General features: G+C 44.4%; 1 protein-coding gene and 1 long non-coding RNA gene across 2 annotated transcripts in view; one reads left to right on the forward strand and one right to left on the reverse strand.

Annotated features, from left to right (window-relative positions):
- LOC141110914 (uncharacterized) overlaps window positions 1-25265 on the reverse strand; it is a 71075-nt gene that overhangs the window by 9853 nt on the left and 35957 nt on the right. The window contains exon 3 of the long non-coding RNA XR_012236350.1: window positions 2844-2950. This is a non-coding gene — a long non-coding RNA (uncharacterized lncRNA). The remainder of the gene's footprint in view (window positions 1-2843; window positions 2951-25265) is intronic.
- RPL18 (ribosomal protein L18) overlaps window positions 13996-25265 on the forward strand; it is a 28215-nt gene continuing 16945 nt past the window's right edge. Inside the window, exons 1-4 of the mRNA XM_073602699.1 lie at window positions 13996-14132; window positions 20319-20405; window positions 20490-20597; window positions 24275-24373. Coding sequence (XP_073458800.1) covers window positions 14130-14132; window positions 20319-20405; window positions 20490-20597; window positions 24275-24373 — 297 coding nt within the window. The 5' untranslated portion in view covers window positions 13996-14129. The remainder of the gene's footprint in view (window positions 14133-20318; window positions 20406-20489; window positions 20598-24274; window positions 24374-25265) is intronic.

Below are 25265 nucleotides of genomic sequence, written 5' to 3' on the forward strand. Positions count from 1 at the left end.
CTATATAAATGGCTCCGCAGCTCGCACACAGCATTCGAGCCGGAGAGAGCGTCGTGTCAACATCGGGGAAGAAGAAAAGAAGAGAAGAAGCGGCGAGACAGCGGCGACAAGACAGCGGCAGCGAGACAGCGGCGACAAGACAGCGGCAGCAGACCGGGCCCCTCGCTGGCAATAGAGCTGGAAGAAGATAGCGGCGGGGCCCGGGAGAAGAGGCCGAACACCGGGAGAAGTCGGAAGGAGACCCCCCGAAGTCGGAAGAAGACCCCGGAGCTGACTAATAAATTATTCTTAAAACCTGTGTAATGTGTTTTTTTTATATTGACACTTTTGCCTAGGTGAATGGGTAGGGGTACCATGTACCCCAAACTCATTCACACAGAGTGGGGGGCCGGGATCTGGGGGCCCCCTTATTAAGGGGGGCCCCCGGATTCCGATAAGCCCCCCGCCCGCAGACCCCGACAACCAACGGCCAGGGTTGTCGGGAAGAGGCCCTTGTCCTCATCAACATGGGGACAAGGTGCTTTGGGGTGGGGGGGCCCCGCAGGGCGCCCCCCCTCCCCCAAGGCACCCACCCCCCCATGTTGAGGGCATGCGGCCTGGTACGGCTCAGGAGGGGGGGGGGCGCTCGCTCGTCCCCACCCCCTTTCCTGGCCGGCCGGGCTGCGTGCTCGGATAAGGGTCTGGTATGGATTGGGGGGGGACCCCCACGCCGATTTTTCGGCATAGGGGGTTCCCCTTACAATCCATGCCAGACCTAAGGGCCTGGTATGCTCCTAGGGGGGAACCCACGCCGGTTTTTTCATTTAAAATCTGGCGCGGTGTTCCCGCCTCAGGATTCATACTAGACAGCTGTCAGCGCTGCCTGTCACTCATCGCGGAAGGAAAACAAAGTTTTCCTTTCCCGATGAGTGAGCCATCTCGGCGCTGGCTCCTGCGACGGGGCTCGTAGGTGTCAAATCTCGCCGAGAAGTGCGGCGAGATTGACACAATATCGCGGTCACCTACTGTAATTAAATTTAAAAAAAATCCTGTCCAAAATATACTGACCCTGACCTTGACCATTGACCCTTACTTGATCTGACTTAGATCAAACCTTGGTCTAGGTATTTTTCTTTAATTTTTATTTTATTTTGTATCATTTATTTATTTAAAACAATTTTACAAATTTTTCTTTTTTCTTTCTGCAAGGAACAAGAAAGATACATTGTATCCTTCTTCTCCATTCACAGAAAGAAAAAAACACAGGGGCGGGCTTCACCGTCACTGATCACTGTGGAAGGCCAATCAGAGGCTACCACCGCGATCAGGTGACCCGGAATCAGGAGATCCAGGTCCCGATCACTAGTACGGGGCCCGGGGCTCTTGATGAGACCCCAGTCTTTGTTCTGGGAGCGTGCCGTGCAGTGCACGCCCAGCACAAAAGGAGAAACACATATGCAGCCCCATGTAAAAAAGAACAGTGCAGTGAGGCTGCATATATGTGTTACATTGGCGTGAAGGAGTTACTTAAGCGCTTGCCGACCAGCCGCCGCAGTTTTACCACGGCAGAATGGCACGGCTGGGTGAAACAACGTTACCTTGCCTCGCTTCGCCTTTTGGCCACTAGGGGCGCATGCGTGCAGTGTGTGCCCAGAGCCGATATGAGTGCCCGATGGGCGCGGTGACCGCCAGGCTCCCGCGATCGCTCGTGACAGAGCGAGAACCGGGATCTGTGTGTGTAAATACACAGATCCCAATTCTCTCAGGCGAGAGGAGACAGATCGTGTGTTCATACTATGTATGAACATTGATCTCTCTCTCTCTCCTCCTAGACAGTCCCATCCCCCCCACAGTTAGAAACACACATAGGGGACACAGTTAACCCCTTGATCGCCCCCTAGTGTTAACCCCTTCCCTGCCAGTGACATTTACACAGTAATCAGTGCATTTTTATAGCACTGATCACTCCATAATTGTCAATGGTTTCAAAAATGTGTCAAAAGTGTCCGATGTGTCCGCCATAATGTCGCAGTCCCGATAAAAAAATCACAGATCACTGCCATTACTAGTAAAAAAAAAAAATAATAATAAAAATGCCATAAATCTATCCCATAGTTTGTAGACGCTATGACTTTTGCGCAAACCAATCAATATATGCTTATTGCGATTTTTTTTTACCAAAAATATGTAGAAGAATACATATCGGCCTAAACTGAGGAAAAAATTAGTTTCTTTGATTAAAAAATGTGGGATATTTATTATAGCAAAAAGTAAAAGATATTGTGTTTTGCTCAAAATTGTCGCTCTTCTTTTGTTTATAGCGCAAAAAATAAAAAACACAGAGGTGATCGAATGTCACCAAAAGAAAGCTCTATTTGTGGGGAAAAAAGTACGTCAATTTTGCTTGAGTACAGCGTCGCACGACTGCGCAATTGTCAGTTAAAGCGACGCAGTGCGGAATCGCAAAAAAATGGCCTGGTCATTGAGAAGCCAAATTTTCCAGGGCTGAAGCGGTTAAGCTTTGACAATAGAACCTGGAAGCTAACTGGTTTCTATGAAGAGCTGCACCAGATTTTGCACTCTTCAGTTTTAGTAAATCAACCTTATAGTGTCAATAAAAACATAAATGAAGATAAAATGACAATTGTGCTCTGTGCTTACATACAATAAACAATCCAATAATGATAGAAAGTATTCAATAAACAGATGTGAACAGAAACAAAGTGTCTAACATTTCATTGCTCTCTTCTGTGAACAAATATCATGCACATTGCAACAAAAAACTTTCCACTCTGTGATAATTGTCCTCCTGTGCACCGCCCCAAAACAATCCTTTTCACCACAATAATGAGATCCGCACTCACCAGACTAAAATGCTTTTCTTTTCTTTTCTTTCTTACGCTATCACAAGGAATCCTCCTCTGTCAGCATGGATGGCTGCTCGAGACTCCAAACTGCAGTGTCTCCCCTCCTCAATAGAGTGAAAGTAGACTAAGTGAATGTAAAGGCACAGTTTTTTTTTCTTTTTTTTAAATAACAAACATGTCATACTTACCTGCTCTGTGCAATGGTATAGCACAGAGCAACTCGATCCTCATCCTCTCTACTCCCCCACCGGCCCTCCTGGCTCTTCCACCCTGCCGAGTGCCCCTCAAAGCAAGCCGTTTGCTATGGGGGGAAATCCTGCGTGCATGCTGGCTTGCTCCCAAGTCAGGTCTTTGTGTCCATAAGACAGAGCTCGGCCCTGCACCCTGCTCTCTCCTCACTGGCTGTGATTGACAGCAGCAGGAGCCAATGGTTCCTGCTGCTGATATATCTGTGCCAATGAGGAAAGAAAGAGCCAAGAGAGCCTTTGCTCTTGTGCACATTGCAAGATTGAAATCAGGCTCAGATGAGTAAGTATAATGCCCCGTACACACGGTAGGACTTTGTTCGGACATTCCAACAACAAAATCCATGGATTTTTTCCTACGGATGTTGGCTCAAACTTGTCTTGCATACACGCGGTCACACAAAGTTGTCGGAAAATCCGATCGTTCCAAACGCGGTGACGTAAAACACGTACGTCGGGACTATAAACAGGGCAGTGGCCAATAGCTTTCATCTCTTTATTTATTCTGAGCATGCGTGGCACTTTGTGCGTCGGATTTGTGTACACACGATCGGAATTTCCGACAACGGATTTTGTTGTCGGAAAATTTTATATCCTGCTCTCAAACTTTGTGTGTCGGAAAATCCGATGGAAAATGTGTGATGGAGCCCACACACGGTCGGAATTTCCGACAACAAGGTCCTATCACACATTTTCGTGTGTACAGGGCATTAGGGGGAGCTGGGGGGAGTGGGGCAAACTGCATTCAGAAGGTTTTTTTTTACCTTCATGCAGAGAATGCATTGAGTTAAAAAAAACTTTCTATCTTTACAACCACTTTAAGCTGTCTCTCAAGGAATTCTTATCTGCCTATGTGGATGGCAGTTCCAGACTCCAAAGGAGGAGGATTCACCCAGAGAAAGAAAATTCTCACACGGTGTAGTGTAATAATTCTTAAAAAGTCATTTATTAACCAGCCCCAGAATATTTTACCCCCTTCCTGACCAGAGCATTTTTTGTGATTCGGCACTGCGTCGCTTTAGCTGACAATTGCGTGGTCATGCTACGTTGTACCCAAACAAAATTGGTGTCCGTTTTTTTCCCACAAATAGAGATTTCTTTTGGTGGTATTTGATCACTTCTGTGGTTTTTATTTTTTGCGCTATAAACAAAAAAAGAGGGACAATTTTGAAAAAAAAGCAATATTTTTTACTTTTTGCTTTAATAAATATCCCCAAAAAATATATTAAAAAACAAATTTCTTTCTCAGTTTAGGCTGATATGTATTCTTCTACATATTTGTGGTAAAAAAAATCACAATATTTGTATATTGATTGGTATGTGCAAAAGCATCTACAAAATAGGGGAGAGATTTATGGCATTTTTATTATTATTTTTTTTTTATTATTAGTAATGGCGGCGATCTGCAATTTTTATCATGACTGCGACATTATAGCAGACACATCGGACACGTTTTACACTATTTTGGGACCATTATTTATACACCAATCAGTGCTATAAAAATGCACTGATTACTGTGTAAATGACACTGGCAGGGAAGGGGTTAAACACTAGGGGGCGATCAAGGAGTTAAGTGTGTCTAACCGGGAGGTGTTCCAACTGTAGGGGGGAAGGGCTACCACTGACATGACAGCAATCACTGCTCCCGATGACAGGGAGCAGTGGATCTCTGTCATGTCACAAGGCAGAACAGGGAAACGTCTTGTTTACAAAGGCATCTCCCCGTTCTGCCCCTCCACACCGCAATCACGGCCGCCGGTGAACATAGGCGCGCGGTGGGCGCGCGCGCCCCCCGATAGGCGACAAATTCAAAGGGACGTTCATCTGTGTGCGGCGGTCGGCAAGCGGTTAAAACAACTATTATACCACAAGTACCAAGTGAAAAAAAGCAGGCATCAAGACATAAATCTGGTCTGGCCCCCAATAAACTAAAAATGTGTGTACTGGGATTCCTAGACACCGGCTTCCGCCTACGCTGTCACTCTGCCTCAATGCGTTTTATCGCTACGGCGACTTCATCAAGAGGATGGCCTGACAGTATGTAATCGTGTCACATATACCCAAAACTGCTCGGACACTCAGAGCAAATACATCCTAATAGATCCAGGTGGTGTGTGCAGCATCGCAGGCTGCAAAAAAACAGCTCTCATTAACCCTTATGATTCAGGTAAAAAAACTATTTTACAAATAATAAATATCAAAACATAAAACTAAATAAGAAAAAAAGAAACAAATATCCAGAAGACATTTACAGCACCAGAGACTATGAGTGTCAGTTCACATATATGGGAATTGGATGCATTTTGTACCGCATCCGATTCACATGACATGAAATAGCATTGGTTTCTATTGAAGCTGTTGACATACAGTTAGGACCATATATATTTGAACACAGGCACAATTTTAATTTTTTCAGGTATTTACCAAAACATATTCAAGCTATAGTTATATAATGGATATTGGCTGAAAGTGCACACTCTCAGGTTTAATTTGAGGGTATGTACATCCAAATCTAGGGAAGGGTTTAGGAATTACAGCTCTTAAGAATAGCCATCCTGCCTTTTTCAAGGGACCAAAAGTAATTGGACAATTGAATCATAAGCCGTTTCATGGCCGGGTGTGAGCTACTCCTTCGTTAAGCAGGTAAAATGTCAAGAGTTGATTCTAATGCCGCGTACACATGATCGGAAATTCGGCCAGCAAAAGACCGATGAGAGCTTTTGGTCGGAAAATGCGACCGTGTGTATGCTCCATCGGACTTTTGCTGGCCGAATTCCAGCCAGCAAAAGATTGAAAGCATGTTCTCAAGTTTTTGGTCGGAAAAAGTTCCTATCCGAAAATGCGATCGTCTGTAGCACTAGCAATTCCGATGCGCAAAATTCCTACGCATGCTCGGAAACAATATGACTCATGCTCGGAAGCACTGAACTTCATATTCTCGGCTCGTCGTAGTATTGTACGTCACCGTGTTCTTGGCGGTCGAAAGTTCAACAAACTTTTGTGTGACCGTGTGTATGCAAGGCAAGCTTCAGCGGAATCCCGTCGGAAAAGCCATTATATCTTTTTCCGATCAAAATCCTGATCATGTGTACGCGGCATAAGTGTGGTATTTGCATTTGGAATCTATTGCTGTGAACCCACATCATTCGTTCAAAGGAGCTGTCAATGCAAGTGAAACAGGCCATTGTAAGGCTTCAAAAATTAAAGAGAGATAGCAGCAACATTAGGAGAGGCCAAATCAACAGTTTGGTACATTCTGGGGAAAAAATGTAAAAACGACAGCACTGTGCCCAGGTGTGTGTTAAACTGATCAATACAAAATTAAAAAGACATAAACCCAACACAATCCTATGATCTCTCTCCAATACTTCCCAATATTACTAATGTACCAGTGAATATCTAAAAAATGTGACAAAGAAATAAATCAAACTAAAAAAATTGTGATGGGTGACCACACTAACACTTGATAAAGGAGTGGATAACTAAACCCACATACACATGTACTTGAATCTGGGGGGCTTCGGTAACCAAAACTGCAGTGTTTTGTTCACCGGGACCAGGTGGCTTGCACTCAAGGGTACTTAGGGAACTCAGTCAAGTGATTGCAAGACCATTGTTGGTAATTTTTACTGACAGTCTACTGACTGGAATGGTACCAGCTGATTGGAGAAAAGCAAATGTAGCACCAATATTTAAAAAGGGCCGAAATACATCCCTGGGAATTACAGACCAGTAAGCCTAACATCAATAGTATGCAAGCTCTTGGAGGGGATGATAAGGGACTATATACAAGATTTTAGTAATGAAAACGGTATAACTAGCAGTAATCAGCATGGATTCATGAAGAATCGTTCTTGGCAAACCAATCTGTTAACCTTCTACGAGGAGGTGAGCTGCCATCTAGATAAAGGAAGGCCCGTAGACGTGGTGTATCTGGATTTTTCAAAAGCATTTGACACAGTTCCCCATAAATGTTTACTGTACAAAGTAAGGTCCGTTGGCATGGATGGACCATAGGGTGAGTTCATGGATTGAAAACTGGTTACAAGGGCTAGATCAGAGGGTGGTGATAAATGGGGAATACACTGAATGGTCAAGGGTGGAAAGTGGGGTCCCCCAGGGTTCTGTGCTGGGACCAATCCTATTTAATTTGTTCATAAACAACCTGGAGGATGGGATAAACAGTTCAATCTCTGTATTTGTGGGTAACACTAAGTTAAGCAGGGCAATAACTTCTCCGCAGGATATGTGGAAACCTTGCAAGAAGAACAAATGAACAAATTAATCGGGTGGTCAACTACATGGCAAATGAGGTTTAATGTAGAAAAATTTAACTCACTAGGGGGTGAACCTCTGGGGGAATCTAGGATGGAAAAGGACCTGGGGGTCCTAGTTAGTAGATGGGCTCAGCAATGGCATGCAATGCCAAGCTGCTGCTAACAAAGCAAACAGAATATTGGCATGCATTAAAAAGGGGATTAACGCCAGGGATAAAGTGATAATTCTCCCACTCCACAAGACTTTGGTCCGACCACACCTAGAGTATGCTGTCCAGTTCTGGGCACCAGTCCTCAGGAAGGATGTACTGGAAATGGAGCGAGTACAAAGAAGGGCAACAAAGCTAATAAAGGGACTGGAGGATATTGGTTATGAAGAAAGGTTGCAAGCACTGAACTTATTCTCTCTGGAGAAGAGACGCTTGAGAGGGGATATGATTTCAATTTACAGATACCATACTGGTGATCCCACATTAGGGATAAAACTTTTTCGCGGAAGGGAGTTTAATAAGACACGTGGCCATTCATTAAAATTAGAAGAAAAGAGGTTTAACCTTAAACTGCCTAGAGGGTTCTTAACCGTAAGAGCGGTAAGGATGTGGAATTCCCTTCCACAGGTGGTGGTTTCAGCGGGGGGGCATCGATAGTTTCAAAAAACTATACATAACTCTAGATAAGCACCTGAACAACCGCAACATACAGGAATATATAATTTAATACTGACATATAATCACACACATAGGTTGGACTTGATGGACTTGTGTCTTTTTTCAACCTCACCTACTATGTAACTATGTAACTGTGTATAGATAGATAGATAGATAGATAGATAGATAGATAGATAGATAGATAGATAGATAGATAGATAGAGATTATATGTATATATATATATATATATATATATATATATATTTATATATCTATACATATAGATATATATCCCACAACCCACTACCTCCCGCTGCTAAATAAACTAAGGGTCACCTGGTGACCTCACCGAGTGGCCCCGCCCCTTAATTTACTTAGAGGCGGGAGGCGGTGGAGCTGTCAGATGGCGGGAGCCCGTGTCGAGTTCAGACTTTTGTTTTTTTGTTATTTTCTGGGTCGGCGGCATTGGCAGCATTCATTGTGACTAATGCTGGATTTACTTCATGTTGAGGGCATGTGGCCTGGTATGGTTCAGGAGGGGGTACCGCTGTCAGGCTGGATGCTTGGATAAAGGGCTGGTATGGATTCTGGGGGGGACCCCTGCACCGTATTAAAATAAATTTGTTAAGGGCGCTGGTGGCTGCCCTTTACTAAGGTTCACATCAGAAACGTATCTAAATTGCAGCTGAACTGCTGAACAGCTACTTTGGAAATTCACAGTAAAAACGAACCTGAAATTCGCACCGCACTTGTGTGACCCCAGTCTAAGGAAACAACTCTCATGATGCAAACAAACAAAAAAAAGCTCAAGCATCCCAACAGCACATGCTGCAGGAGAGACTGTGGGGAAAAAGCTCACATGATGCAAATTGAACACCAATTTTACTTTACTTAAAGAGGAAGTAAACTCTCTCTTTTTTTTTTCTTTTTTTTCGTCCCTGTAAAGTAATGCCATAATGTGCTAGTATGCATAGCATACTAGCACATTATGTGACACTTACCTGCAAACAAAGCCAGTGTCGTCCCCGCTGAAGGCCGCATTCATCTTCGCCCGTCTTCCTTCCGGGGCCGCGGACTTTGGCTCTGTGACTGGCCACATCATTGACGCAGTATACAGTAAATATCTCCTACACGGCGCACATTGCAGTATCTATAGGTAAGCCTTATTCTAGGCGTACCTAGAGGAACAAAGTATAAAGGAAAATTTACAACCTCTTTAACTTGGTTTAACTTCGGTTTACATCTGTTTATTAAATATTTTGTGTTATATTGGTTTTTGAATGTAAACACAGGACCCCATTATAGTTGTAGCTTTATTTATCTTTTTATTGACACTGCTTCATCAGTTTTTTTAATGTGGAGGTACATATCACTGCGCTGTACTATATGAGGTATTATAGACTTAATGTATTTTATATTATGTGGAATAGCGAATGCACAGTGCAGGGTACAGAATAAGACAGTGTGGAATACTGTTATGCATGCGCACAGAAGTTACATCACCACGGCACAGAGGGCTGCTGTAAATGTACGCTGAACTGTGTGCGTTGTTTAGTGTACATTACTGCTGACAGGCAGGCTGAGAAGCTGTTATGACAGAAGATACTGAGGTCCCATTCTTATCTAGCGCCACTGGAGCATCACTTATTTTGGTGCTTTTTTGGAGTGACACAATTCAATTGAATGCGCTGCCCTTCACTCCAAAAATGTGCCAAAATAGCCCCTGTACCCTTTTTTTGAGTTGACTTTGCAGTGCGATTTGGCGTGCTATTCACGTGTTTTGTTGCTTGACAAAATGCCCATTTTTATGGCACCTTTGGTGTTTAACCACTTGCTTACTGGGCACTTAAACCCCCCTCCTGTCAAGACCAATTTTCAGCTTCCAGCACTGATGCAATTTGAATGTCAATTGCGCGGTCATGCTACACTGTACCCAAATGAAATTTTTATCATTTTTTCCCCACAAATAGAGCTTTCTTTTGATGGTATTTGATCACCTCTGCAGTTTTTATATTTTGTCAAAAAAAATTTAAAAGACCAAATTTTAAATTTTTTTTTTTTAATATTTTGTTATAAAATTTTGCAAACAGGTAATTTTTCTCCTTCATTGATGTATGCTGATGAGGCGGCACTGATGGGCACCGATAGGTGGCAGTGATGGGCACTGATGGGTGGCAATAATGGGCACTGATCGGTTACACTGATAGGCAGCACTGCTTGGTGGCACTGATTGGCACCACTGGTGGGCATTGATAGGTGGCACTTGTGGGCATTGATAGGTGTCACTCATGGGCATTGATAGGTGGCACTGGTGGGCACTGTGGGCACAGGCAGGTGACAATGGCAGGTGGCACTGGCAGGGGGTACTGGTGGGCACAGATGAGGCATAATTGCCTCTTCCTCTTCGGGACCGATGTCCCTTGCAGATAAACCGGTGATCAGCTTTTTTTTCTCCTCACGCTGTCAGCGTGAGGAGAAAAAAAAAACGATTACCGAGCTTTTGTTTACGTCATGTGATCAGCTGTCATTGGCTGACAGCTGATCAGATGGTAAGGGGCCAGGACCGGCCCCTTACTCGGATCGGCGATCACCCGAGTCTCAGTGTCATATGACGGCCTCCCTGAAATTCAGGTCCGCGCTGTGGCCGTCATTCGGCTATATCGCCGATGCCAAGAGGTTAACTGCCATATCACATCCACCTGGAAGGAAGAGAGTCCCACCTGGCCGTCAATCTGCTATAGGCCAGGCGGGGCTCTCCTCCTTCCAGGTGGACATCATATGATGTCCTCCTGATCATGCCACTTGCGCGCCCTGATCAGTAGTGAGTGCCCTGATCATCAGTGCAGCCCCATCCACATACCTCCCAACTTTTTGAGGTGGGAACGAGGGACACCTATTAGACCCCTTGCACACTGGGGCAGTTTACCACTACTATTTCTTCATACTGGCTTTTGAAATGTACTAATGCAGCAATTCTGAAACTCGAGGAAAGAATTAGCACTGGGAAACACTTTTTGAAAGATAAAAAGTGCATTTTATATACAACTATATAGATCAGACCAAAATGAGGGACAAACGAGGAGGAAAGAGGGACAGAGGAACGTTCCAAATCAGGGACAGTCCCTCAAAACCAGGGACAGTTGGGAGCTATGCACCAGTGCCAATTGATGCCCATAAGTGCAGCCTATCAGTGCCCATCAGTGCAGCTTCATCAGTGCCCATCAGTGCAAACTCATCAGCGCACATCAGTGAAGAATAAAAATTACTTAATTGCAAAATTTTGTAACAGAAATTAAGAAAAAGGGTTTTTTCAAAATTTGGGGGTTTTTACATTTGTTTAGCAAAAAACAAAAAAAACTCCAGTGGTGATTAACCACTAGCCTACCGCCCACCATCATATGATGGCGGGACGGTAAGCCTCTTGTTCTGGGCGGACGTCATATGACGTGATCGCCCTCCCGAGCCACTAGGGGGCGCGTGCGCGTGCCCGATGTGTCGCTCGGGACCCGGTGCGCGTGCCTGGCGGCCGTGATGTCCGCCGGGCACCCGCGATTGCCGGGTAACAGAGCAGGACCATGGATCTGTGTATGTAAATACAGATCCACGTCCTGTCAGAGAGGAGAGGAGACCGATGGTGTGTCCCTTGTACATAGGGACACCGATCGGTCACCTCCCCCAGTCAGTCCCCTCCCCCCACAGTTAGAATCACCTTCCTAGGTCATACATTAACCCCTCGATCGCCCCCTAGTGTTAACCCCTTCCCTGCCAGTCACATTTACACAGTAATCAATGCATTTTTATAGCACGGATAGCTGTATAAATGTGAATGGTCCCAAAAATGTGTCAAAAGTGTCCGATATGTCCGCCGCAATATCGCAGTCACAATAAAAATTGCAGATCGCTGCCATTACTAGTAAAAAATAAATAAATAAATAAAAATGCTATAAATCTATCCCCTATTTTGTAGACGCTATAACTTTTGCGCAAACCAATCAATATACGCTTATTACGATTTTTTTTTACCAAAAATATGTAGAAGAATACATATCTGCCTAAACTGAGGAAAAATTTTGTTAAAAAAAAAAAAAATTGGATATTTATTATAGAAAAAAGTAAAAAATATTGTGTTTTTTTCAAAATTGTCCCTCTTCTTTTGTTTATAGAGCAATAAATAAAACCCGCAGAGGTGATCAAATACCACCAAAAGAAAGCTCTATTTGTGGGGAAAAAATGATAAAAATTTCATTAGGATGCAGTGTAACACGACCGCGCAATTGTCATTCAAAGTGCAACAGCGCTGAAAACTGAAAAATGGCTTGGGCAGGAAGGGGGTGAAAGTGCCCGGTATTGAGGTGGTTAAATAGCACCAAAAGAAAGGTCTATTTGTGTGAAAAAAACGATAACGATTTAATATGGTTACAGTGTTGCATGGTCGTTTAATTGTCATTCAAATTGTGACAGCGCTGAAAGCTGAAAATTGGCCTGGGTAGGAAGATGATTAAAGTGCCCAGCAGGCAAGTGGTTAAATATCGATTGTTTTAAAAGCTCTGTCATTTTTCAGGTTCCCAGTAACAAAATGTGCTCTGTCAGTAAACTTCCCATGTTTTGCCAGTAAAAAAATGCTGCAGGAGGTTGGCAACCCTGCTTCTTGTACTTTTTATATCTTTGTTTCTTAGACCCATACACACTATACAACTTTTGTTGTCTGATTTCCTTTAGATTAAGACCCCTTTCACACTGAGGCATTTTTCAGGCGCTTTTGGGCTAAAAATAGCACCTAAAAAACACTTCCCCTGCAGTCCCAGTATGAGAGCCGAAATGCTTTCACACTGGGGCGGTGCGCTGGCAGGACGTTGAAAAATGTCCCGCAAGCAGCATCTTTGGGGCGGTGAAGGCGCAGTGTATACACCGCTCCTGCTCATTGTAATGAATGGGCTGCGGCAGTGGCACTACACGGGCGCATTTAACCCTTTATTCGGCCACTAGCGGGGGTTAAAAGCGTCCCACTAGTGGCCGAATAGCACCCCTAAAATGACGGTAAAGCGCCACTAAAACTAGCGGCGTTTTACCGTCAACGCCTGCTCAGTGTGAAAGGGGTCTTACCAAAATCGTGTAGTGTAAGGGCTTGCCTGATTGCATACAAATTGAAACTCTAAGACCCCTTTCACACTGAGGCACTTTTCAGGAGCTTTCACGCTAAAAAGTGCCTGAAAAGCTCATGAAAACCTATTTCCATTAAAATCAATGAATGCTTTCACACTGGGGCAGTGCGCTGGCAGGGCGGTGAAAAAACGCCTCTCTCCATCGAAATGAATGAAAAGCTCTTCAAAAGCTCTCAGTGTTTTACTGGCAGTTTAGAAGCACCTTAGTGTGAAAGGGGCCTTAAAGCGGAGGTTCACACAAAAATTGAACCTCCGCTTTTCGGAACCCTCCCCCCCTCCGGTGTCACATTTGGCACCTTTCACTGGGGAGGGGGGTGCAGATACCTGTCTAAGACAGGTATTTGCACCCACTTCTGGCAAAGACTCTCACGGGAGTCTACGCCTCTTCCCGTCCCCACCGCGCTGTCTGCTGGGACACACACGGGTCCCAGAGACAGCGGGGACCGGTTAGGAAGCACAGCGCGACTCACGCATGCGCAGTAGGGAACCGGGAAGTGAAGCCGCAGCGCTTCACTTCTTGATTCCCTTACAGAGAATGGCGGCGGCAGCACCCGAGGACCGAGGGACGATTTGGTCTCGGGTGCCGACATCGCTGGACCCCGGGACAGGTGAGTGTCCTTATTTTAAAAGTCAGCAGCTGCAGTATTTGCAGCTGCTGACTTTTAATTTTTTTTTTTTCGCGGGACTCCCTCTTTAAGCTTTGACCTCATATTATATGGTTTTGGTAAATCTAAAGGAAAAAAAAAATCTAAAGAAAATTGCATAGTGTGTATCCAGCTTTATTCTGAGGTGAGCAGAGTTCAGTCCTCCACAGGTCATAGAGTGGAGCGGGCAGAGCGGCGCGGTCTCTAGCTGACAGCTTCCTGTGTTGGGCTTTTCCCATAAGCCTGTGCGGCCCCTCCTCCTCCTTCCTTTCCTCCCCGAGAAGCCGCTGCTGCCAAAGCCGCCATCATGGTGAGAGACCGTATTGGAAGTGTATCCGCAGCCATCCCGCTTCCCCGTCTGTCCGGCCTCGGTCTTTGGGGCTCCGCTGGTGTCGGCGGAGTCTGAGGCTCCGGGTCGGGCCGGTATGGACGGGGAATAGGAAGGGAGAGGCCGGTGGAGATGTGTGTGAGAGGGGATGCTGTGTATGGGCGGCCTGCAGAGCTCTATGTAGTGAGGTAGTAGAGGGAGCGGAGGCCGGGCTCTGTCCTCCATGTATAGGAGCCTCGTCCTTCTCTCCTCTAGTTTGTATATTATCTAGTTGTAGGACCGGTCACAGCACTCGCAGTGCGGACATTGGTGTTTCCTGTACTAGAAGGGAATACGCTGCTGTCTGCAGACACACATGGGGGGCCATGATTGTTATTGGCACCCCCCACACATCTAGGAAAGGCACGTGTGTTTGTGGCCAGCAGCGCAGTTTGGCGAAATTTAAAAAATCGTGCCTGCCGTACTTTTTACATTGCTGCATATTTGGGAGCCCATAGAAATTAATAGACTGTCAAAAACTTTTGTAGGAACATACAGGAAAACGTACATTATGGTGTATACTGGCCCAGAGGCCCGCTTCACGTCTCTGCTGTGTGTGTGCAGACATTGCCCATTCTTTGAAATGTAATAAGTGCAATGCACATGTTATACTCCTGGGTGTTGTGGAGCACAGTGCTTGCTGCTGCCACGTTATTATTGTTCACCATTAAAGAAAATCTGTAAAGGTGAACTTGCACTGGGCCCTCCTTACCCTATCCCCCCCCGGTCTCGCTGTACTGGAGTCCTGCGATCCCCCACTGTTGGGCAACGGGACGTCACCTTACCGGTCTGATGGCTGTAATGGGATGTCAGTCTTGTGTATGCACAAAAGTTTAGTCATTCTGGCACACAGGATCTCTTCCAGAAAGTAAACTGAGCATTGGCAGCTCCATGTACATTCTACAGATAGAATGTGGCAAGTAGGGGAATTTAGTTTTATGTCTATTTTGCTATACAAAGCCTGCACACATATTTTTTTTTTTTATTGGGGACTTTAATTCTGTTTTAGGGTGATAGGTGCACTCCCAGCCGAGACACATACCATGTGTATATGGGCAGCGTGGTCGGGTCCTTATTGTGCGTGGGGTGTACATATGCAGTGAGCGAGAGGTGGGCAAGGAATCGTGGGACATGTTGTCCTAATTCATGTTGATATAGAAGACTTGGTAAAATGTGTTTTCTGGCTGGATCTTCCTCATTCTGTGTGAGCTCAGGCGTGTAGTGTGAGTGTAGTCCTTAGTGTTGTTTCAGCTCAGAGAGAAGCATTTAATAGAAGAGACCAATAGGCTCTTTTCTGTCATAAAAACCTTACCTGTGACCTTTTTTTTCTAGCAACAGAGTGTGAAGTAAGCATGTTCGATTTTCACTCCTCAAACATAAACACATTGTTGGTGGACTTTGTATAATCTAAATCTCATGGTGGTTATGTGTCTGCTTGTTTATTATTTGTTGCCTCATCTTTAATTGCCGCTACTTAAAGTGGAGTTCCACCCAAAAATGGAGTTCCACCCAAAAATTCCGCTTATCCGGTTCCTCCCCCCCTCCGGTGTCACATTTTGGCACCTTTCAGGGGGGAGAGGGGAGCAGATGTCTGTCTAATACAGGTTTTTGCTCCCACTTCCGGCGATAGATCGCCACAGAACCTGCGGCGATATATGCCATGTCCGGCCCCTCTTCCGTCCCCCCTGCTGTCTTCTGGGAGACTGGCAGGTACCAGTCAGGATGCGCAAAGCGACTCGCGCATGCACAGTAGGTAACCAGGCTGTGAAGCCGCAAGGCTTCACTTCCTGATTTTCTTTTATAAGATGCCGGCGTTTGCACCAAGGAGCCGAAGGACAGGTCGGCTTCGGGTGAGGACATCGTGGGCACCCTGGACAGGTAAGTGTCCTTATTTTAAAAGTCAGCAGCTGCAGTATTTGTAGCTGCTGAATTGTAATTTTTATTTTATTTTTTTCCGACTGAACTCTGCTTTAAAGAGGAGTTCCACCCAAAAGAGGAAGTTGCACTCTCCACTTCTGGCACTTTTTGGAGGGGGGCTGATATGTGGCTTTGACAGGTGCCTGCACTTCTGGCTCAGATCGCTACTGCTAACTAAGCTGTAAGCTCCCCTGCAGTCTTCTGGGCCACATCACAGGTCCCAGAAGACTGCGAGACCATTCACAAGGCGCAGCGCAACTCCTACATGCACAGTAGGAAACAGGCTGTGAAGCCGCCAGGCTTCACTTCCCGTTTCCCTTACTAGAGATGCCGGTGCCTGCACCTGAAGCCGGTTGAAGAATCGGCTTGGGTGAGGACATTGCGGGATCCCTGGACAGGTAAGTGTCCTTGTATTAAAAGTCAGCAGCTATAGTATTTGTAGCTGCTGATGTTTAATTTTTTTTCTGAATGAGCCTGGAGCTCCTCTTTAAACTGCTTAGTGATCACTGGAGTGTTGATTTTGTTTGACGTGATTGAATTTATAATGTTTTTGGTTATGGAATAGTCATTGAGGATCTTGTTGTATCTCTAGCCAAATCATTTTAGTTTTGTATGGAGTTGGGAAAGGTTGGGCTCTCTATCAAGTCTTTATTGCTGTATGTGTCTCTACTGGGGATAGACTTTTTTTAGGGCTGCAACTAACGATTATTTTCATAATCGATTAGTTGGCCGATTATTCTTTTGATTAATCAATTAATCGGTTAATAACCTTAAAAAAAAAGCGTGGTGTATAATTTAGTTAATATGTAAAGTTTTTTAAAAAAAAGCAATTTATTCTTAAATATCTCTATGCAGTGGTAAATATAAACAACCAACTATATGGTTAGCGAGCAAAATATTGAATCCACTCTGAGAATAACAGACAGAAGAGATATACTGTATATACACTATTAGAGGAGATATACTGTATACACTATTAGAAGAGAAATACAGTTTTATGACCAATTTGTTGTTGGGCAGATTAAAAAATACAAATTGCTGCAAAAACGCATTACATGCTTTTCTGCAGCTTCTCCATTGAAGTATATTGAACCAAAAAAGCACCGTTTTGCGTTAAAAAAAAAAAAAAAAGTCCTTGACCCTTTCCAAATACGCAGTGGCTGAAAAAAAGCATAGATGTGAACGTGTCCCATAGAAAACCATGTTAAATGAACTGTAGTGTGTTTCTGCAAAAAGCACCAAAAAACACAAAGATGTGAACCAGGTCTAATGCCGCGTACACACGAGCAGACTTTACAGCAGACTTTACCTGGCGGATGGGATTTCGTCGGACAATTCGATCGTGTGTGGGCTCCAGCGGACTTTGTTTTCTCAAAAGTTGAACGGACTTAGAACATGTTTTAAATCAATCCATCGAAATCGAGTCCGGTTGAAAAGTCCACTCGTCTGTATGCTAGTTCGACAGACAAAAAGCCACACTAAGGCAGCTATTGGCTACTGGATAGGAACTTCCTTGTTTTAGTCCGGTCGTACGTCATCACGTACGAATTCGACAGACTTTGGTGGATTGTGTGTATGCAAGTCTGTTCATTCAGAAAGTCCATCATAAAGTCCGCCGGGCAAAGTCTGCTGTAAAGTCCGCTCATGTGTACGCGGCATAGGACGTTTAGTAACATAATGGGGTTAGAAAAAACTGAGCCCTTTTATAGTACAAAAAAAGCAAATCACTACTGTAAGAGGTTCATTTTTTTACTGTAGAACTGTGAAAGTAATATTTACAGTAGCAATTATTTGCTCTTTTTGTACTATAAAGGGCTAATTTCATTATTTTTAACCCTATTATAAAGGGCTAATTTTATTATTTTTAACCCCATTATGTTACTGGCCGATTAATCGATTATGAAAATAGTAATCGATTAATTTCATAATCGATTAGTTGTTTCAGCCCTAGACTTTTTAGGTAGATTTAGAGGAAGAACTTCCAATGGGGACACCTATGCCAGGGACACCTGTTTAAATAGCACATTCCCCTCACTTTGAGAGATTTCCAGTGGCTTTCTATTTGTGTTTCTGGGACAGGAATTGGAGGGAAATTTCCCCAATGGTACTAAGGCAGCAAACACATAAGCTCACAAGGGATTTAACCCTTTGCTTTTCAATCAAAAAAATTTGGCCATATATACTTTATTCCCCAAACCATTTTAATACTGCAGTGTGCCAGCAGCACAGAAGGGTAAAGGTTCATGCAGCCAAGAGTATAATTTTCAGCGCATAGATGGGATTTTATGCAAATCTGAATGCAGTAACAATTGTATTCTATGGGACCATTAAGGCTTCATGTACACGGGACGTTTTTACAACTCCTGAACGATTTAACTTAACAGATAGTAACCCATGTTTAAAACGTCTGATTTGGTGTGTTTCCGTGCCACATTTAGAATTTTTTTTTAAATAGCCAAATATTAAAAACGCCTGTAAACGAAACGCGGCTAAACGTGAGTTACAGTGTTTAGAAGCGTTTGGCACTTGAAATGCCTCTAACTAAACTCAACTTCTGAAGCCATTTTTTTGCGTTACAAAAAAAGCCTCTAAACTTGACTGCCTAGAAATGACTATAAAAGACCCTGTGTACATATACTGATAAGATAACGTAGAGGAGAGTTTAGGAGCAGTTGAAAAAAATGCCCAACTGCTCCTAAACGCCTGTTTAGCAGCAGTGTACATGAGGCCTCACACAGCTTTATTTTGGTCTGCTGGTGTTTAACTGCGTAGACCAGTTTTAGAAAAATCTGTTTGGAGTCCCGCATATGGACCATATTTTTCACTGTATGCTTGCAAGTGTTTGTGCGTCTGCACCATTGATTACATGTTGATGTTTACATGTCAGCCCTGAATGAATCATTCATGTGACGCATGTACAGAATGACTGAAGGCCAATGGTGATTTGCCGTTGTATGAATGACTTGTTCAAGGAAGATGTAATCGTCAATGTGTAATTGGCAGTGGACATTAGGGTCCATTTACACTGCACGCACAAACGTTACATGTGTACATTGTATGGGCAACCTTTTATGTAAAATAAATACATCTATGTGCATGAGCCCTAAAGTGGCCCAACCTGTGTGTACCAGATTGTGATTATAGGGTCTCTGAATTCAGGCACCAACTGTATGTCAGGATAAGACGAATATTGAAATCTCTAGCTGTTCAGTCAATATGTTTGTAGCAGGGCTGGGGAAAAAATCGAGTTGAGAGGTCAAATCGATTTTTTTTTTTCTCACCAAGACTGGCGCTGACACCGCGCCAGTCCTGAGGAGCTGCGGGCAGGAGTTTTTAGGCGAGGCCGCGGCTTCGGCCTAGTCCGCAAGGCTGGACGTCGCGGACTAGGCCAAAGCCTCACCTAAAAACTCCTGCCTGCAGCTCCCCAGGACCGGCGTGGTTCCAAAAGAAAAAAAAAAATCAAATTGTGAATCAAGGTTTTTTTTTTTTTTTTTTTTTTTTTTTAGAAAGTCGCCCAGCTCTAGTTTGTAGTACTGTCAGGCAAGCATGTAAACCTGTTGGCACTAGAGAAGGCTCAGATTTAGTCCTGCCTTGCACTAAAGCTGGATACACACTATACAATTTACTTTTGATTTTTTTTTTTCTTTAGATTTACCAAAACCATATAATATGTGGTTAAACCTAAAAACTTTCAGGCAGTCCCTTGCACTACAAAGTTTAAGGTAAATCTGAAGGAAATCAAACAAAAAAGTTGTGTAGTGTGTATCCAGCTTAAGCAGTAGCTAATTGACTCCTGGAACCTCAGGGACTATATATTTTTGGGCATATTGAACATGGCTACAACTGACAGTCATGGTCCTAAAGCAGAAGCATACTGACCCTCGGATCTTTTAAAATGGTTTAATGCTCTGTTGGCTAACAGACAGTACTATTCATATCAATCCTAATGATCTGCTGCATTGTTTGGACGGTTAGGAAACTGGGGGCAGGTTTACAGGTTCTATGCTGTATGAGGTTTACTGACTTTTAAGCACCTGGAACTGTGCCTTACTATAGTTTAGTTTATTACCGGATTTTGATCAATCAGCTACTTACTGGTATCCACTCTGGTTGTTGTGATTTAGATCATTTGAAAGAGTAAATTACAAAGGACTTGTGGGCTGTAGGAATATGTTAGGAACTGTTGCTTAATTTTGTGCATCTCTTTTGCAGGGAGTAGATATCCGTCACAACAAAGACCGCAAGGTGCGACGAAAAGAGCCCAAAAGTCAGGATATCTACCTGAGACTTCTGGTTAAGGTCAGTAATGTTTGTACTTATGTATTGATGGCTAGCTCTGAATTTCAGTATCGATAACTATACGTATGTTTTTTCTGTTTCCAGTTATACCGTTTCTTGGCTCGTCGTACAAATGCCACCTTCAACAAAGTTGTTTTGAGACGTCTGTTCATGAGCCGTACCAACAGGCCACCCCTCTCTCTGTCCCGTTTGGTAAGAATTGAAAGTGCTGTATGAAATGGATTTGTTTGACTTTTCACTTGAATATTTGGTACATTTATTTTTAACAGTTAACACTAAGAACAGACCTAAACCCATAAAGTAATTTACTGCCACTTTAGCCTTCTTTCTCCTCCTAAAGAAAGCTAAAATAGAGCCCTTCTATACATGCTTTTTAGGCAGAATGGGTTCCTTAAATTGAAATAACTGGTATGTGGGACTAGGGATGCCTCTCTCTGGCTCTAGTCTGTGACTGATGAGGGTTTCTGCGGGGAACTTTTTCAGGTCCTAATAATCTAGGGAGCTGTAAGGTTTAGGCACCTTTCACACTGGTGGAGTCCATCAGCTGGTCTGCAGGGGATCTCTCCGCTGATCCTTGCTGAGCAGGCGGATGACAGGTCAGTGTCTGCTAATGCGGACATGCATGCAGCACGCTGTCCTCTATGGGATGTTGGATGGAAACGGACCACCTTTCATCTGATGAACCAGACGAATGGGGTCTGTCTCAGTATATAAGCCAGATAGCTCTCCACCAGCAAATGACTGTTCTTTGACAGGGGCACATTAAGTTGACTTTTTTTTTCCCCAGAACTGATCTTTCCACTTAAAGCAGTTCTGCAGACCCCCCCCCCCCTATATTTTTAAACCTCTGCATACCTTGTGGTGGGTACCAAATGTTTCTGATACTCGCCCATCCAGCGGTGTCTTGCAGAATTCTGTCCCTGCTTGGTTCCGCATCACCATCTTGCAGTATGATGTCATCCTGAGGCCCACCGGCTCTTCTGGGTTTAGCCAACAGGCCTTGTGATGATGCATCACTAAGCCCCCACCTCCTCCTTTCTCTGAAGCACTATGTCTTCTGGGATATGTGATGTGCATATCCCAGGAGCCCTAGCAGGCATAATGCCTGTAATTTGGCTAGGCGAACGACGGGCATTAGGGAGTGGGACAGAAATTTTTTTTAAAGCAAATAAAGTGCATTTTAAATGGAGGGGAGGGAACTTCACAAAAGGGTTTGTTTGAGCCAAGCTGGCATACTATATGTAACCGGTCCTACTACTGTATGATACGGCCTGACAGCAGCTGCATCAATTCGTAAAGAAATTAATTTGGTTGGGCCAAGCAAACTATTTAAAGTGAAAGTAAATCTGCAGTTAGGCTTTAAGGTAGACAACGGTGACCCCAGGCACCTACTTATTTTTCATGGGCACATACGTACCCTCAGAACTCCATCGGTACCATTGTATCCCACTCTACCTGCTAAATTCAGACCACCAGTTGTATTGCTGTAACGCTGTTAGAGCAGCTCCTTTTCCCCACATGTGAGGAAAGAACATCTCACCAATAGGGACTTGGCAACAAAAATACTGTCAGGTTTTAACCCTTCTCCTTCACCTCTAGTTCATTGGGTTTTATTCCTCACTGCTGTCTTGGTGACACAACAGAAAATGAGGGAAAATCTATACAGAAAGGGCACAGACAGTAGTTCTGACTCCTTCCCATTCCAATAAAAAAAAAATTGAAGTAAAGTGATTGTAAACATGTCGTATTTTGTGCAATGGTTTGGCACAGAGTAGCCACCATCCTCCACTGGGGTCCCCCACTGGTGCTCCACCTCTTCAAGTGCCTGCATAGGAAGCGGCTTCTTATAGGGGCACTTGTGCAGGCTCTATTGAGTCTATAGACACAGGCAGCACAGCTCGGTTTCTCCCTGGGAGCCAATTGGGAGAGAGGGGGTGGGGCTCCCTGTGTGAATGGACACACGAAGCTGTGACTTGGCTCGGGTGCCCCCATAGCAAGGTGCCTGCTGTGGGGGCCCTCGACAGGAGGGACCCGAAAAGAGGAGGCTCCGTGCTGCTCTGTGCAAAACTAACTGCACAGAGGAGGTAAGTATAACATGTTTGTTGTTTAAAAAAAAAAGAGAGAGACTTTACAATCGCTTTAACCACATAAGCCCTGGACCATTTGGCTGGCCAGAGACCAGAGCACTTTTTGCGATTCGGCCCTTTAGCACTTTAACTGACAATTCGCGGTCGTGCAACGTGGCTCCCAAACAGAATTGACGTAATGGCGATTGTATTTTTTTTTATCGGGACTGCGACATTATGGCAGACACATCGGACATTTTTGACACATTTTTGGGACCATTGTCATTTATACAACAATCAGTGCTATACAAATGCATTGATTCCTGTGTAAATGACACTGGCAGTGAAGGGGTTAACCACTAGGGGGCAGTGAACGGGTTAAGTATGTCCTAGGGAGTGATTCTAACTGTGGGGGGCGTGGCTATGTGTGACACGAAACTGATCACCGTCCTGTTACTAGGCACCGAAAGTGATCAGTGTCCTGTCACTAGGCAGAACGGGGAAATGCTTGTTTACATCAGCATTTCCCCGTTCTTCCTCTTCGTGAGACGATCGTGGGTATGCCCACGGACATAGTCTGCGGGACCCGCGATCACACTCACGGAGGTCGCGGCGCGCGCGCCCACAAACAACATCTTAAAGGGCAACGTACAGGTAAGTTAATCTGCCTGCACATGCCCTTCTGCCGACGTATATCGGTGTGAGCCGGTCGGCAAGCGGTTAAGGCTTCACACCCACTTTAACGAGGAAGTAAACCCTGGTGGGTTTTTCTTCCTTTCTTCATCCCTGCAAAGTAAAGGCATAATGTGCTAGTATGCATTGAAAACTAGCACATTATGTGAGACTTGCCTGCAAACGAAGCCCGTGTCCTCACTGCAGGACGCATCCATCTTTGCCCGTCTTCCTTCCGGGGCCACAAACTCCGGTCACGGCGCATACTCGTGAAGAAACGGCACAGGCGGCTTTTCCTTCATAGCGCATGCGCTGATGACATCAACGGCACGGTAAATGTCTCTGGAGCGGCGCACGTTTAGGAGATATTTACGGTACCTATAGGTAAGCCTAGAATAAGGCTTGCCTATAGGTACAACTTCCCCATGGAGGTTTACAACCTCTAAGTTTTAGTGATCCAGGCTCTTGTGCGCAGTGTTTTTATATTTTGCTTTGCTCTATTGTACCTCAGTGCCTGTTCATGCAAACATTTTATAGGACTTTTACTAAGACTCGTACCATTTTTTTCGAGCGGACTCTTGCTTTTTCTCTGTTTTTGGTATTCACTATTGCAGATTCTTTTTTTTTTTTTTTTTTATTGTAATACATGAGATCAAGCCTAGGTTCACATTGATGCGATTTGACATGTCAAATTCCTGGCTATTGTCGTCAATGGCACCGTCAATCGGTGCGATGCCACAACGATTCCCAAAAGTAGTTTCTGTACTACTTTTGGCCACTTCGGAGTGCGATTTCAATAGACATCTGTGCAGGAACCCGCAAATATGTCTCTGAAATCGCCCCCAAAGTCAGACTGACACGCGGGTATGAAATTGTGTAAGTTCAGCTGAACTCGCACGATTTCAATCCCACTGTCAGTGTGAAATTAGGCTTCAGGTAGTAAGAAAGAAGGCTTGTAACTGCTGCAACCAGGAACGCAGAAGACCTCTTGGGTCGCTGTCAAAAAGCCAACTAAAAAAGCAGTGGGGTTATGCAGGTTGCCTCCACTAAAGCATAAAATGTTTGGATGGCTTTTATGGATCCAAATTCACCTTGACAATATGTTAAATACTGGCTTATTTATTCTAAAAGATTCGCAAGATGAAGCTTCCTGGACGTGAAAGCAAAACTGCTGTGGTGGTTGGATGCATCACAGATGATGTGAGAATTCAAGATATACCCAAACTCAAGGTAAGTGCCTTGTTTCTGAATTATTACATTTGCTTATTGCTGTGTGTAAAATATTTTCTCATCTCTTTATTTTATCCAAAAGGTAGCTTGTGGTTAAGTGAAACTTTTTAATAAGTTCAGGGGCTGCTCATTTTGAAAATGCCACTCGCCTGGCTTTCTTGGGAATCTCTGCTCTTAAAGGAGACTTACAGCCAAAGCTTCTCCTATGGATCACAAGAGTGCAGTTCGTTTTGCACTCCTGTAGCCCGTTTTCAGCAGAGAGCGTGCTGAAGTCCGCTCTCTGCTGACGTAACCAATGTCAGTCCAGGCACCGTGTCATCACGACAATGGAGTCTGGTCCACCAGGTGCCTGGACTGACAACCGGCTCAGCCTATCAGCGAGCCACTGAGAGGCAGAGCCGGCTGCCTCCTCTACAGCTCAGCACTCCAGTGAGGAGGGGGCAGGGCAGAGAGCTGTCACTGACAGTCTTCAGCTCTCTGCTCACAGAGCTCTGAAAACTGAGCGATTGGCATTGTTCGATCGCTCGGTGTTAGAGGCGCCGGGGGACAGATGTAGCATCAGACTGATGCTGTCTCCAGCTAGGTAAGTATGATACTGGGGAAAAAAAAACACCTTTTAAGTTACTGACCCATAATTAGAATGCATGATTGAAATTGGAATTTCCAGATCTGCAGAAAGTTTAAGTTGGGGACTTGGGGTTTAGGTCGTAGGATCAGCCTAACCGCCAGTAGAGCTGCACAATTAATCGTTAAAAAATCGTGATCTCGGTTCGGTTTTTGTTAAAAAATTTTAAAAAGACAGAATTTAAAAAAAATATATTTTCCCTTATCGTCTTTCAGGACAGCACTTGAGAGAGAGTGACTCCTCTCCTTGCCAACAGGAAACACCTCT

This window comes from Aquarana catesbeiana, linkage group LG10, assembly GCF_042186555.1.
Source record: "Aquarana catesbeiana isolate 2022-GZ linkage group LG10, ASM4218655v1, whole genome shotgun sequence".
Classification (NCBI taxonomy): Eukaryota; Metazoa; Chordata; class Amphibia; order Anura; family Ranidae; genus Aquarana; species Aquarana catesbeiana.